The 16,362-nt window shown below is 41.4% G+C and overlaps 1 protein-coding gene across 1 annotated transcript in view; it reads left to right on the top strand.

The window, feature by feature from the left end:
• The window catches only part of LOC115471560 (coiled-coil domain-containing protein 57-like), an 85,145-nt gene that overhangs the window by 53,628 nt on the left and 15,155 nt on the right, over positions 1–16,362 (top strand). Inside the window, exon 8 of the mRNA XM_030205196.1 lies at positions 9,645–9,807. Within this exon, the coding sequence (XP_030061056.1) occupies positions 9,645–9,807 (163 nt within the window). The remainder of the gene's footprint in view (positions 1–9,644; positions 9,808–16,362) is intronic.

Genomic DNA, 16,362 nt, shown 5'->3' with positions numbered 1-16,362 from the left:
CAAGCTCCTTGAAAAGAAAAAGACAGTTCAACTTACCTGTTATTTCTAACACCTTTCAATGATGGAAAATTAAGCTTCATTTTATGGATCTCACATATAATGTTTTAAATTGTAATCTAAAACAAAAAAGAAGAGGAGAAAACCCCTAAGAATCAAGGCACAGAGCAAAAATGAAAGTAGGGGAGGACCAAGACAATTCCTTGTGACCACGTTTTTTGAAATCTGCAATTTAGTTGTAGCACACAATATTTTACTCTGTTGGTACCTGCATTACCAAAGACACTTGTTTTTTTTAGTTTTTGTTCACACACATTGTAAAGTGTCTATATGAGTTTGAGTACACTGATATCCACACCCATCTGGATTGATTTGTTGACTCCTGAGGCAAACGCAGTTCTGCCTTTTACCCTTGAATTTAATTATAATCTGCCACGATGCATAGTGACCAGCTGAATTAAGGACATTATTTTAGAATTCCTATTCGCGATTTGCATGTGCAGATCCTTCTATTTACATGTGTGTATTAAATACAGGTTGAAAACTTTATTTTAAAGAAAAGCCAGGATTTACATGTGTAAATTTGCAGTGTGTACCTATGGCATCGTTTGGGCAGTCTGTGGTCAAAATAACAACACGATTTACAATTGGTTTTATAAAAGTGCTTGTTTCGGTGAGTGCTATGCAGGAGGAATTAGGGGAGGTCACCCTTTAATCCCTCAGTTCCATCCCTCACCTGTAATATCATTAGTGTTGAATGACTGCAGCCTGTATTTAATTGGGAGTATTCAGACATGTAGCAACCAGTAGCAATCTTTGTATAATGGTGTAGATCACAATGTCCAATGATTCAGATGTTAAAAATTATTCCCGACAAGTTTCGGCGTATATAATGCCTGCATCAGGGTAAATTAATATAGATCACACTTGCAAACATGAGTAGAAATATGGAGGAGTGGCCTAGTGGTTAGGGTGGTGGACTTTGGTCCTGAGGAACTCAGTTCGATTCCCACTTCAGGCACAGGCAGCTCCTTGTGACTCTGGGGAAGTCACTTAACCCTCCATTGCCCCATGTAAGCCGCATTGAGCCTGCCATGAGTGGGAAAGCGCAGGGTACAAATGTAATAAAAAAAAATAAACATACCCAAGCCTTTCAGTAGCAGAACCTAAAATATAACATTATATGAAAAAGAAAATCAAACTAAAATCAAAAGATGGAACCAAAAAGAAGTACCAAATACATAAAACGAAAAAGATGTAAAAGGGTGAAGCTAAGAAACACCAAGGGATACCTTTACTAAGGTTCACTGAAAAATGGCTTGGAGTAATTTATTATGAACCCCAGTAGCTCTAGCACCTGAATAGTCATTTGCATGGACTCCAGAGCACCTTCCTGCGAGGTGCTCTTTACCAGGCAATCGTTGAGATAAGGAAACATGCACGCCCAGTCTGCGTAGCGATGCTGCGACTACTGCTAAGCACTTTGTAAACACCCTGGGTGCAGACGCCAGGCCAAAATGCAGTACACGGTTTTGAAAGTGCTGTGTTCTCAGCCGAAATCGAAGATACTTCCTGTGAGCTGGGAGTATCAAGATGTGTGTGTAAGCATCTTTTAAGTCCAGAGAGCATAGCTAATCTTTCTCATGGGAAGAATGATGCCCAGGGAAACCATCTTGAACTTTTCTCGGACTAGGAATTTGTTCAGGGCCCTTAGGTCTAGGATGGGACGTATCCCCCCCTGTTTTCTTTTGCACAAGGATAGAATCCCAGCCCTTCTTCCCCTGGTGGAATGGGTTCGACTGCATGGGCCTTTAGAAGGGCGGAGAGTTCCTCTGCAAGTACCTGCCTGTGCTGGGAGCTGTAAGAATGAGCTCCCGGTGGGCAATTTGGAGGTTTGGATTCCAGATTTAGGGTGTATCCTAACCGGACTATTTGAAGAACCCACCGATCGGAGGTTACGAGAGGCCACCTTTCGTGAAAAAACATTAAACTCCCTCCAACCAGCAAGTCGTCCGATATGGACACTTTTACTGTGGCTATGCTTAACTGGAGCCAGTCAAAAGCTCGTCCCTTTTGCTGGGGAGCAGCAGGGGCCTTAGGCGCACGCTGTTGACAAGAACGAGCACGCTGGGGCTGAGCCTGACTAGGCTGTTGAGAAGCCGGAGTGTACCTGTGCCTAGCATAGGAATAGCACCCCTCTTCCCCCCAAAAAAACCTCCTAGATGAGGTTGTAGCAGAAGGCGCCCGGCGGGAGAGAGAATCCATAGCTTCTTGATCTGGTCAAAAAGATCCTCTACTTTTTCACCAAAAAGGTTGTCCCCCTGGCAGAATGTTTTAAAGTTGTTTTTTTTTTTTAAAGAATTGGCCCCTGTACTTCAGGAAGTATACTTATATTATGGTTGAATTCTTCTGTTCAAGGACGCTTTGCTGAAACTAAAGAAAACGCCAAGAAAATGCACTGTTTGATCCTTTCCTCTCCTTTACAAACTCTGGCCTCCTGCGCTAATTACTCCTGAGCTCGTCCTGCCTATCTTGATATCCCTAAAAATCTTGGGAGTCCTGGTTGACAGAACTTTGTCATTAGAGCAGCATGTGAACTCTACAGTCAAGCAAATGTTCTACTCTCTCTGGAGACTTAAGCATATCAAGCCATACTTCCCTCGAGGCGTATTCCGCAATCTAGTCCAGTCCCTGGTGATTAACCGTCTTGACTACTGCAATAGTATGTACGGGGGATGCACAGGTATGCTCCTAAAAAAATTGCAAACGGCTCAGAATACAGCTGCCCGACTCATCTTTGGCAAATCTAGATTTGAAAGCTCGAGACCGTTACGTGAACGGCTGCACTGGCTTCCTGTGAAGGACCGCATCGCGTTCAAGACCTGCGCATTGGTGCACAAAATCATCTATGGAGATGCCCCTTCCTATATGGACACTCTTGTTAACCTACCGCCCAGGAACTCCCGAAGACCGGCCCGCTCGTACCTCAATCTCCATTACCCTGCTCCCCGTGGCCTCAAATATAAGACCAGCTATGGCTCCTCTTTCCCTTATCTCAGCACTCAATTGTGGAATGGGCTGCCTCGAGAGATCAAATTCACTTCAGATCACCCGACTTTTAAGAAGCGTCTCAAGACCTTCCTTTTGACAGAGCATACGCCTTGAGCCCCACAGGAGCCACACCCTTTTAGCCCACAGCTCACTCTGTGATAACTTATCACCCACCCTCTCTTCCTTTTCATCAGTCATTTCTCTCTCCCACCTGTGACCTTGTCTACTGTACTTTGTGTTATTGTATTATTGTTTGCTTATTAACTATTGTACGCCACATTGAGCCTTCCCATGGGCGGGAGTATTGTGGGATATAAATGTCATAAATAAATAAAAATTATTCATACATAAGAGCATAAGATTAGTCATACTGGGTCAGACCAATGGTCCATCTAGCCCAGTATTCTGTTTCCAACAGTGGGCAATCTAGGTCACAAGTACCTGGCAAAAACCCAATTAGTAGCAACATTCCATGGTACCAATTCCAGGGCAAGCTGTGGCTTCCCCCATATCCGTCTCAATAACAGACTATGGACTTTTCCTCCAGGAACTTGTCCAAACCTCAGCAATTTTTTATTGATGACATAAGTGCATAAGCTTTGCCACACTGGGACAAACCAAAGGTCCATCAAGCCCAGCATCCTGCCTCTCAACAGTGGCCAATCCAGGTCAGATCCCGAAATGTTCAATACATTTTATGCTGCTTATCCCAGATATAGCAGTGGATTTTCCCCAAGTCAATTTAATAATGGTCTATGGACTTTTCCATTAGGAAGCCGTCCAGACCTTTTTTATAGTAAATATCAATATAAATTCTTAGCATATGCTGATGATCTTCTGATTTTCATTTCAGAAGCCCATATTTCTAAACCAGTTTTGTTGCATTTAGTATCCCACTTTTCCACATTTGCTGGTTATCATATAAACTGAGATAAATCTTAAGTAATGCCTCTTAACAATATTACAACCCAGTCAGATCTTGGACAAGCTAATTGTAGATGGTCCCTTTCCCAATTCAAATATTAGAAATCCTTTTTCATAAAGATAGAGACCAGTTAATGGCAATAAACACAAAAGTGATTTTAATATGCCTTGATTAGAGGAGTGTGGTAGCCATGTTAGTCCACTCTTAAGGTTATCAATAGAAATCAAACAAAATAAAACCTGGAAAAGAAAATAAGATGATACCTTTTTTATTGGACATAACTTAATACATTTCTTGATTAGCTTTCGAAGGTTGCCCTTCTTCGTCAGATCGGAAATAAGCAAATGTGCTAGCTGACAGTATATATAAGTGAAAACATTCAAGCATTACTATGACAGTCTGACAGGGTGGGAGGAAGGGGGTGGGTAGGAAGTATGCATGGGGACATCAAAGCATATCATTGATATTCTAACAGGATGGGTGTGGATAGGTGAGGGGTGGGGTGATCAACAGAGACATACAGCTTTATGGTTTTTAATGGGCTAGGAACCCCAGGTCCTTGTTAAGTCCTTTCTGTTGGGTTTTAAAATATTCAATCATTCTGACATCAAAGGTCTTACGTTCTTGTATGGTTTTAAAGTTACCTTTCATCTCCTTGGTTATCAATAGAAATCAAACAAAATAAAACCTGGAAAAGAAAATAAGATGATACCTTTTTTATTGGACATAACTTAATACATTTCTTGATTAGCTTCGAAGGTTGCCCTTCTTCGTCAGATCGGAAATAAGCAAATGTGCTAGCTGACAGTGTATATAAGTGAAAACATTCAAGCATTACTATGACAGTCTGACAGGGTGGGAGGATGGGGGTGGGTAGGAGGTATGCATGGGGACATCAAAGCATATCAGTGGTTCCCACTAACACTTACATGATGGGGCTGCATAGAAGAAATAAAAATGACTGTTATGCCAGCAATAAATTTTGTAAGCATGTTGTCAAAATTGGTTCCTCCGTCTTTCTATAAAGAAATTGATTGTAAACTTTCCCAATATGTATGATGAAATAAAACACAATGAAGGCTTCCAAAGCAGATGGGGTGTTTGTTTTCCAGACTTTTATCTATATCGCTTAGCAGCCATTCTCAGCTATATTATGGATAACCTGTTCCAAATCCTTCATTGATTATCCTTCTTGGTTAAAAATTGAGAGAGATCCGATTCATCCCATACCATTTGCTCCTAAATCTGTTATTCCTACAAAATTGGAAACTATTCAATCCAGTATGCATGCCTTCCATGTTCTAGACTCAACCCTTCCAACTCATGTCTATTTCCTTGCATACACCTTTATGGTATAATTCTAAACTATTAATCAAGTTATATATTGGCCTACTTGGTAATAAAAAGGCATTTGGAAGTTGGATCATATTTATCATAACTACTACTACTACTTAACATTTCTAGAGCGCTACTAGGGTTACGCAGCGCTGTACAATTTAACATGGAAGGACAGTCCCTGCTCAAGGAGCTTACAATTTAAAAGACAGGTGTACAACGTAAAGACAAGTGTACAATCTAAAAGACAGGCGTACAATCTAAAGACAAGTGTAGAGTCAATCTGATAGGGCATACTATATTTCTCAAAAGGTTAGGTACATAGTATGCCCTATCAGATTGACTCTACACTTGTCTTTTAGATTGTACACTTGTCTCTAGATTGTACACCTGTCTTTTAGATTGTACACTTGTCTTTAGGTTGTACACCTGTCTTTTAGATTGTAAGGGCACCCTTTGGACTTTTTATCAGCTAGTTTGGAATTTTTATATTGGATGCAAGCACGGTCTTGTTTGCATGCTGGATTTAGGCCCCTGACAGACTGCCCAGATGTTTCTAAATTAGAAACTTTGAACATTGGGAACTGTTTAGGGGTACACTACCTCATTATTTTATAAGAAATTAAGAACCAGAATGTATAAACTTAAAAACAGTATTAAGCTAGCATGGCAACCTAATACTCAGTGGAATGGCAATGATGAAGACTGGTCTAAATTTGTTAGTACCATCAATCGCCCTATTTTATTCACTAGCTTAACTCAATCAACGTATTTCTTAATACATAAAACCATATGGACCCCAAGTAAATTAAATTGTGTAGGCCTTGGTACTAGCAATTTGTGTTGGCAATGCAATTCACTCATAGGTGATCTTTTACATATGATATATATATATTTATGCCCACACTTTCTGGTCTTTAGTTTGCTCTACCAGTCTGTTTAAACAAATGGCTCACTATTTTATTCAATATTCTTATTGCTTTAACACTACAGGTGATTGTTGCCAACTGTAAATCAGCAAAACCTTTTCTATTTAAACTTTCCGGTGGATGAATGTTCTCATGCTTCATAAATTTGAACATAAAGTGGCTGAATACTCCAATAGACAATTTGTTATGGAGAAAAATATGGTCACTAGTAGGCTCTATTTTCTCTAATCATCACTTATCTTCCCTCTTATTTCTGATAACATTGTTACCAATGTAATTTCTTTTACTTTGAAAGACTGTGATAGCGAAATAATATTGATGATATTCTATATTTGTTCCTTATATTGATATTATATTCCAGTGCTCTCCCTACATAAGTACATAAGTAGTGCCATACTGGGAAAGACCAAAGGTCCATCTAGCCCAGCATCCTGTCACCGACAGTGGCCAATCCAGGTCAAGGGCACCTGGCACGCTCCCCAAACGTAAAAACATTCCAGACAAGTTATACCTAAAAATGCGGAATTTTTCCAAGTCCATTTAATAGCGGTCTATGGACTTGTCCTTTAGGAATCTATCTAACCCCTTTTTAAACTCCGTCAAGCTAACCGCCCGTACCACGTTCTCCGGCAACGAATTCCAGAGTCTAATTACACGTTGGGTGAAGAAACATTTTCTCCGATTCGTTTTAAATTTACCACACTGTAGCTTCAACTCATGCCCTCTAGTCCTAGTATTTTTGGATAGCGTGAACAGTCGCTTCACATCCACCCGATCCATTCCACTCATTATTTTATACACTTCTATCATATCTCCCCTCAGCCGTCTCTTCTCCAAGCTGAAAAGCCCTAGCCTTCTCAGCCTCTCTTCATAGGAAAGTCGTCCCATCCCCACTATCATTTTCGTCGCCCTTCGCTGTACCTTTTCCAATTCTACTATATCTTTTTTGAGATACGGAGACCAGTACTGAACACAATACTCCAGGTGCGGTCGCACCATGGAGCGATACAACGGCATTATAACATCCGCACACCTGGACTCCATACCCTTCCTAATAACACCCATTCTATTCGCTTTCCTAGCCGCAGCAGCACACTGAGCAGAAGGTTTCAGCGTATCATCGACGACGACACCCAGATCCCTTTCTTGATCCGTAACTCCTAACGCGGAACCTTGCAAGACGTAGCTATAATTCGGGTTCCTCTTACCCACATGCATCACTTTGCACTTGTCAACATTGAACTTCATCTGCCACTTGCACGCCCATTCTCCCAGTCTCGCAAGGTCCTCCTGTAATCGTTCACATTCCTCCTGCGACTTGACGACCCTGAATAATTTTGTGTCATCGGCGAATTTAATTACCTCACTAGTTATTCCCATCTCTAGGTCATTTATAAATACATTAAAAAGCAACGGACCCAGCACAGACCCCTGCGGGACCCCACTAACTACCCTCCTCCACTGAGAATACTGGCCACGCAATCCTACTCTCTGCTTCCTATCTTTCAACCAGTTCTTAATCCATAATAATACCCTACCTCCGATTCCATGACTCTGCAATTTCTTCAGGAGTCTTTCGTGCGGCACTTTGTCAAACGCCTTCTGAAAATCCAGATATACAATATCAACCGGCTCCCCATTGTCCACATGTTTGCTTACCCCCTCAAAAAAATGCATTAGATTGGTGAGGCAAGACTTCCCTTCACTAAATCCGTGCTGACTTTGTCTCATCAGTCCATGTTTTTGTATATGCTCTGCAATTTTATTCTTAATAATAGCCTCCACCATCTTGCCCGGCACCGACGTCAGACTCACCGGTCTATAATTTGCCGGATCTCCTCTGGAACCCTTCTTAAAAATCGGAGTAACATTGGCTACCCTCCAGTCTTCCGGCCCTTTTAGAAAGCCACGGGTTGCACACGCCAAATGTGCACTACCGCCAGGGTAGCATGTGGGCCTGGCGGTAATTCCAAGTTTGTCGAGTGCCGAATCCCGTGGTAGAAAACATTTTTCTATTTTCTACTTCGTGGAGTAATCGGCAGCACGGACACGGCACGAGCTGCGTAGTTACTGTGCGGGTAGCGCATGAGCCCGTACTGCTAGGTCAGTGGCTGGCGGTAAGGGCTCATGCTGTAAATTGGCGCAGGCTAGTTTTAATTTTTGCACATGCCCATTTCCCTGCCATTAAACAAAAATGGCCTTTTTCCCAGCCAGGGTAAAACGTGTCCCAGAACACCAAAAAGAGGTGCCCATTCTGCCACAGGCTACTTTTTACCACAACTTTGTAAAAGGACCCCTATATGCTTTACATGGTTTCAAAAATGTTATTGTTTAAATGTTTTAAATATTGCATAACTGCTATATATTTATTTTATAAAATTAGTAAAAACTTTGTGAAATAAAAAAAAAAGAGCTAAGGTTCAAAAAAGAGCAACCGAAATGGTAAAGGGGATGGAACTCCTCTCATATAAGGAAAGGCTAAAGAGGTTAGGACTCTTCAGCTTGGAAAAGAGACAGCTGAGGGGGGATACGATTGAGATACAAAATCCTGAGCACCCAACTTACCCAAGCCAGTGTTATTTACCCCTCCTGCCACCCCTAAACCTCTCTAAGTTAGCATTGTGTATGTCTAGTAACGCTATAGAAATGAATAGTAGTAGTAGATTTTAATTTGCTTTTCTTAAGTTTACCTCATTTATTGTATTTATCTTTATATTTGGTCATTTTTACTATTATTATGATAACAAATTTATAAGTTTTATATTAAACTGTACCTGCTGTACACCACCTTGGGTGAATCACTTCATAAGGGTGGTTAAAAAATCCTGATAAATAATTTTAAAGTGTAATGCCTGTGAGAGTAACAGCTGGGGATCACTTATGTCCCCTTTCAACATGGGGGCAAGTTGGGGTAAGGTAGGTCAGCTGGCATGAATTACATTAGCTTTGGTCAGCTAGTGCTACAGCCCCAGCAAGGCAAGGGTAATTGGAGCAAGTTGGGGAAGGCTGTAGGGATACAGAGGGATTTCTAAGATTGGCTGAGAGTAGGTTTTAATGCCAGGAGTGGGATTATAAGGGGAGGTTGTTTGGATGACGGTTTGGGGAGCACTGCATGTAGAGATGTGTAGGGAATGGGGGGCGGGAAAGGGGGCCTGAAGGGTTAGGCTTTCAGCAATAGGACCTTCTTACTTATGCTATGTTGCCACTCTTTTCTTTGTTTTATTTGATCGTGCACCAAAATCATTTAGTTTGCATCCAGTTGTTGAAACAAAGGAAATAAATGAAAATAACCAAAAACATGAAAGAAAACATTTTACCTGCGTGCCTCTCAAAACTAAAGACATTGCCTGTAATATGTGAAGCCAGTCAGTTATACATGGTTTGGGTTCTGCTTTTTCTTGTCATAGACTTGGCAGAAATCTCCAATGATAACTTCTGATCCAGAATTTAAGCAGTCTCAGCAATCCGTGAGTTCATGCCTTGAAGACGTTACCCTCCAGGATATGTGGCAGATATTAGATATGGGCTCAAGTCCTTCAGTATCTAGTACTCAAGATGAGATATTGCAAGGTAAGATAAGAAATACATTTGCGTTTTATGTTCAACGGGCATCACAAGTTGTATTATAACATTCACTTAGAACTCCAAGGGCCTATTTTTACTAACTTGTAGTGAGATTTTGTAGTTACCATAATATTTGCCAATTTTAATATGCAATAATGGCAGAAGTTCTGTGTTAACTGTTGGCAGTGTTGCCAGCACTTCCCCATTCAGTTAATGCAGATTAAAGAAATGTTAAACAACACAGTTCAGTTAGCTACATCTATTCAAGCGGTAGTAACTTCACCACATTATGAGCTGCATGCAGTGACGAACTTAACTGTAAGGTCAGTCCCTGCCCATTCTTTGCCCATCCCAGGTCCCCTTCTGCATTAGGCATTTAATGCAGAACTTAGTACATACTAAGTGCTAAGTGCTATTCTAGCCCTGTCTTTCTCAGGTCATATAAAAAATGTTATCCAAGTATTATCACAGAAAACAGTGCAATAATGAAAAAGAATATGAAACAGTAGCAGTAATGAATAAACTGGATTGGTTTATCAGTGCTTTGGTTTGGGTCCTAATCTTTGGTTCACTTTTGCAAGACAATCATTTATATTTATTTAGACCCAGTACTGCCAAAGTAACCAAAGAATGTATTCTGACATCTGTGTGTAATGAAATTCATGCTGATAATGTGTTTGCGGCCTCATGCTCTCCAGCCTGTCAAAATACCACTGGCTACTTTCCAGAGGTGACCATTTCCTCACTTTGGTAATGAATGAAGAAATCAGTTTCATAGTTGAACATTCTTAAGGCAAACAATTACCTCACAGACAGTCTTGCAGAGAATACATTGCTATACTGGCACAGACCGAAGGTCCATCAAACCCAGTATCCTGTTTCCAACAGTGGCCAATTCAGGTACAAGTACCTGGCAAGATCCTAAAAGAGTAAAACAGATTTTATGCTGCTTATCCTAGAAATAAGCAGTGGATTTTCCCAAGTCCATCTTAATAATGACTTATGGAGTTTTTTTTAGGAAATAATGCAAATCTTTGTTAAACCCTGCTAAGTTAACTGCTTTTTCCATATCATCTGGCAATGAATTCCAGATTTTAATTACAAGTTGAATGAAGAAATATTTTCTCTGGTTTATTTTAAATTTACTACTTTGTAGTTTCATTGTGTGCCCCCTAGTCCTTATATTTTTGTAAAGAGTAAACAAGCGATTCATGTCTACCAGTTCCACTCCATTCGTTATTTTATAGACTTCTCTCCCCTCAGCCGTCTCTTCTCCAAGCTGAAGAGCCCTAGTCGGTTTAGCCTTTCCTCATAGGGAAGTTGTCCCATCCCCTTTATCATTTTTGTCACCCTTCTCTGTACCTTTCTAATTCTGTTATATCTTTTTGGAGATGTGGTGGACCAGAATTGCACGCAGTATTTGAGGGGTGGTTGCATCATGAAGCGATACAAAGCATTATAACATTCTCATTTTTGTTTTCCATTCCTTTCTTAATAATTCCTAACATTCTGTCTGCTTTCTTAACCACTGCTGCACGCTGAGCAGAGGTTTCAATGTATCATAACATATAGGTCTTTCTCCTGAGCAGTGACTCTCAGTGTGCATCACATAGCTGTAGTTTGGTTCCTCTTTCCCACATGTGCTCATGAGTTGACCAGAAATGCACAGATAGTTTGCCTTACTGGCTTGGATATACCGTGTATACTCGAATATAAACACATCTGAATATAAACCAAGATGATAACATTTTTCTCCAAAAAGCATGTGTGGGGGGTGGGGGAGGAGAGAAATGTTAACTTGAATATAAACTGAGGGTTTATATTCAAGTATTCCTCTCCTGTGGTGTTAACTGCTGCTGCTGTCTTCCCACCTACTCCTCTCCCCAAAACGAAAGCTCCATCACTTCCGTTCTCTCCCCCCCCCCCCCCCCCCCCCCGGCCTGCCGTAGAGGCCTGGTGGTAAGCTGGGCAGGAACGATTCTCCCATGTTCCTGGCCATGCCGTCTTCAAATCTAGGCTAAAAGCCCACCTTTTTGATGCTGCTTTTAACTCCTAACCCTTATTCACTTGTTCAGTACCCATGTTTTATCATTCCCACCTTAGTAATTCCCTTATCCCTTATTTGTCCTGTTTGTCTATCCTGATTAGATTGTAAGCTCTGTCAAGCAGGGACTGTCTCTTCATGTTCAAGTGTACAGCGCTGCATATGTCTAGTAACACTATAGAAATTATAAGTAGTATCTTCCTTTGTGAAAATGGCTGCTGTGAATTCCAGCAGCTGTAAAGTTGCTTTTTGTGTGTGTGGTGGGGTGGGGTGGGGGGGATAGTGCAGGCAGTGGCAGAGGAGGAACACCAAGGGAAAAGGAGGGATGCTGGATGCCATGGCGGGGTGGGGGGTAGTCCCAAATATAAACAGATTAAATTTTTGATGCCTTTTTTTGAAAAAAAAATCTGTTTGTATTCTAGAGAGGGAGATGACAATATGTTTTGCTACCTTGATTGTACCCAAAGGAGAGACTTACCAAGAGTGAAGACAATGGACCGGTGTTCAAAAAAGCTGCACCTAAATTATATTCAGCCAAACCTAGGATTCTAAATTTTCAGCTAGAAATTCACTTAAGTTTAAAGTGTAAAAGTTATGCATTGCCAGTCATTTGTTTAGATCTAGGAGCCTAATGCTGAGAATCAGTGTTAAGCTTCTAACTTTGGGGTCATTTTACAATGCCATGGTAGAGCTACCATGGCCTTGTCATGCGCCAAATTAGGACTACCCACCGGAGCCTGACAGTAATTCCCACCCCCAGTGCGCCATTTCCGGCATGACAGAATTGTTTATTTTTGTAGCACTGGGGTTTACCTGGAAGTAATCGCTGCTCGGTTAGCGCGGGAGTCCATACTGCTAGCTAAATAGGTGGCGGTAAGGGCCCCCCAGAAATGGCCATGCAGCAAGCCCTTTCCGAAAAAACCAAATACATTCAGATATTCTTCCTCCCTTCACTTTATCTCCCCACTGACTTTACATGAGGTGCTCCATCTTAGTCACCATCAAACTGGAATTCAGCTGGCGCTATGACCGAGAAGACCTTCGTACATTCTCCCACTTTTTTCATTGTAGACATCTCCAGTAAGGCCTCGTACGAAGATCTTACGGATCTCCTAGATTGATATTTGCAGTACAACACCCATCCATGCAGAAGCTGAAATGCTAAAATCTTAAACTGTATCCCACAATGTAGAGATTTCAGTAGAGGTTTAACCAAAGACTACCGAGGAAGCTCTTGCACCAATCGCACTGCTGCATTTAGTGCTAACTGGAGGCAAACTATCAGTTTCCTAGGGAGCCCAACATAAAACCTATTCCAATAGTTTAAATGCACCAAAACAGAAGAAATGGTGGTGTTCCAGAGAAAACTGGGCACCCGCAGCCTGAGCCCTTTGAATATTGGCCTGAATATTTTCACTAACTGTGATGTGTTGACAATGGTGGAAAAATCACGGGTCAAAATTCAAAAGATTTCTCCAGGTAACTTTGGAAATTATTTGGACAAATCTTAGCTTGTCAACACTGCAGCTCAGTGTCTTCAGTGGGAGTGTCAGGTTTGTGCTAATTGTATACTAGGGCACTTAGGATAAGAGTGTAATAAAGAGAAGTAGCAGAGACCACACTTCTACTGAAGCAGCCCTAGAGCTGGTTTAAACACCTGTGCCTAGGTGTTAGTCAGGAGACACGTACATTATAGAATACATTAAATATTTTACTACTACTATTTAACATTTCTAAAGCGCTGCTAGGGTTATGCAGCGCTGTACAATTTAACAAAGAAGGGCAGTCCCTGCTCAGAGGAGCTTACAATCTAAAGGACAAAAATGCAGTCAATCAAAATGGGGAAATCTGGATTTCCTGGATAGAGGTTCAATGGTTAGGTGCCGAAAGCAACATTGAAGAGGTGGGCTTTAAGCAAGGATTTGAAGATAGGCAGGGAGAGGGCTTGGCGTTTGGGCTCAGGGAGTTTATTACAAGCATAGGGTAAGGCGAGGCAGAAAGGGAGTTGGCGGTGGTAGAGAAGGGTACTGAGAGGAGGGATTTGTCCTGTGAGCGGAGGTTACGGGTATGGGCGTAGGGGAGATGAGGGTAGAGAGGTAATGGGGGACTGCAGATTGAGTGCATTTGTAGGTTAGTAGGAGAAGCTTGAATTGTATGCGGTACCTGATCGGAAGCCAGTGAAGTGACTTGAGGAGAGGGGTGATATGAGCATATCGGTCAAGGCAAAAGATAAGACAGGCAGCAGAGTTCTGAATGGATTGAAGGGAGGATAGATGGTTAAGAGGGAGGCCAGTGAGGAGTAGGTTGCAGTAGTCAAGACGAGAAGTGATGAGAAGAGTGGATGAGAGTTCGGGTGATGTGCTCGGAGAGGAAGGGGCGAATTTTGCTGATGTTATAGAGCAAGAAGCGACAGGTTTTGGCTGTCTGCCGGATATGGGCAGAGAGGGAGGAGTCGAAGATGACTCCAAGGTTGCGGGCAGATGAGATGGGGAGGGTGAGGGTGTTGTCGACTGAAATGCAAAAACAGGTGTAAAATATACACGTCATCAAATCATGCAGACTTTTCCACAAGAGTTCATTTTTACGTGTAAGTGACCACTTTGAGCACAAATAGCCTGATTACCTCCCGCTACGTGCTTTCCTGACACCTAAGATCATAGAATTATCTCCATACAGGCCAACTTCAATGTCTTGCCAGCCTATCCCAAAATCTTACATATATATTTAAGGAAGGGAATTGAATCAGTCTTATCTTTTATTTAAATGAGGAATACCTAATCACGTCATCATAGCCACAAATATTTTCTTCTCTTTCTATTAGTCTGACTCACATGGGCTACTATGTAAAAAGGTTTTTTATGAAAGAATGAAAAGACTCTGCTTTTCTGTGACACACATAAAAGAACAAGTTTCAGTCTTTGTGTTTGGTACATCTGGCATCTGAAAATTCGTAAGCAGAAGACAACCGTTCTGTCTTGCCATAGCGTCTGGATACATTTCTTTGCTATACACCATCCTCAGTAATTAAGTCCCAGTCATCTAAAGGCCAAAAGTCACATCCCAGCCTAAGTTCCTCCAAGCTCCTAAACTTTCCCTATTTGAAGTCATTTCCAAGTTATAAAATGGGACATAAGGGAGAAAGGGGGGTAGGGATTTGATATACTCATATAAGCAGAACACATACAGACATGTCTATGTTCCTAGAAGCCTCTCTCTCACTAAAGCTGCTCCTAAAAAGAATATTTGATGTTTACCTCTTAAAATGAAAAGCATATTTCTTTAATTTTTAAATAGGAAAAGGATGCAGATTATACCTTTCTGAGACTACTACTACTACTTAACATTTCTAGAGCGCTACTAGGGTTACGCAGTGCTGTACAGTTTAACAAAGAAGGACAGTCCCTGCTCAAAGGAGCTTACAATCTAAAGGATGAAATGTCAAGTTGGGGCAGTCAAGATTTCCTGAATAGAGGTATAGTGGTTAGGTGCCGAAGGCGACATTGAAGAGGGGGGCTTTCGGAGGCTGCTTTTAAAATATGGTTCTATTGGTTCCTACACAGGCTGCACTCATTTCCATTATCCTGCTATTTTAACTCACACTCACCCAGTGGAGGAACAGGAACAGGGACTCTCTCTTATGAGTTGTCTGTGAAGTGCCTTCTAACTCATTACAAATAGTAATAATAAAATAATGTTTAGATGGACTAATGCCTAAAATTTGGAGTTAAGAAAAAGCAGGAATTGCTAGATGAAAAAGGCAGATAAAATGGTTTTACAAATCTTTTCTTTACAGTTGCTTAATAACACAATGTTTATGATAGTTTGGGATGTAAGAATTTTCCTGGTGCAACAGTTGAACTTTAGTAACAGAAAATTCAAGGGTCTCGGAGCAGTTTTTCATTCTTGCTCTTTATTGGCTCAGCTGTTCATCAGCCTAGTTTCTGAACTGTGTTGTCCGAAGAAATTCAGCGGTTATCTTCCTTTTGCCGTCATACAGAATTTCAACAACTTGCACCCCAGACTGTTGGACTGTAAGCTGTCTGCTCAAAAGCAGCCAGTGGTAAAGGTACTGGTTTAAACATTAAGCCACAGAAGCTGCTTTCTGTAGATCTGAGGTACTTGGTAACTTATTGTCCGATGACACTATCTAGAACACCGTTCATTTTTCTTTTAGCAGCAGAAAAATGCTAAACCTTTGGCAGACGCAAGGGCAATGCTACACATTGCCATGCAGAGAAATCTGAGATGGATTCCCAGTTCAGGTCTTCCATTTCCCAGATCATTTGTGGCTGGGGATGCGGTGGAGGCAGTGTTCACAGGAGCTCGACATTGTGCACTACAGGAAGGGTCTCCATTGCATGCTTCCCCTGATCAAAGTTTATCATTGCAATGACTGAGCTGACATAAGGTCAGAGGGAATATAATATAGGGGGGAAATTCTCATGCAGATAAAAACTCTTGGCATCAGATGCTACCCTGGTTCTAAATGGGGTTGGAAGCTCAAAGAAGCAGGTAAA

Source organism: Microcaecilia unicolor, chromosome 6, assembly GCF_901765095.1.
Source record: "Microcaecilia unicolor chromosome 6, aMicUni1.1, whole genome shotgun sequence".
NCBI lineage: Eukaryota > Metazoa > Chordata > Amphibia > Gymnophiona > Siphonopidae > Microcaecilia > Microcaecilia unicolor.
The sequence above is the reverse complement of the archived record's forward strand: the minus strand, read 5'-3'. Positions and strand labels throughout refer to the sequence as shown.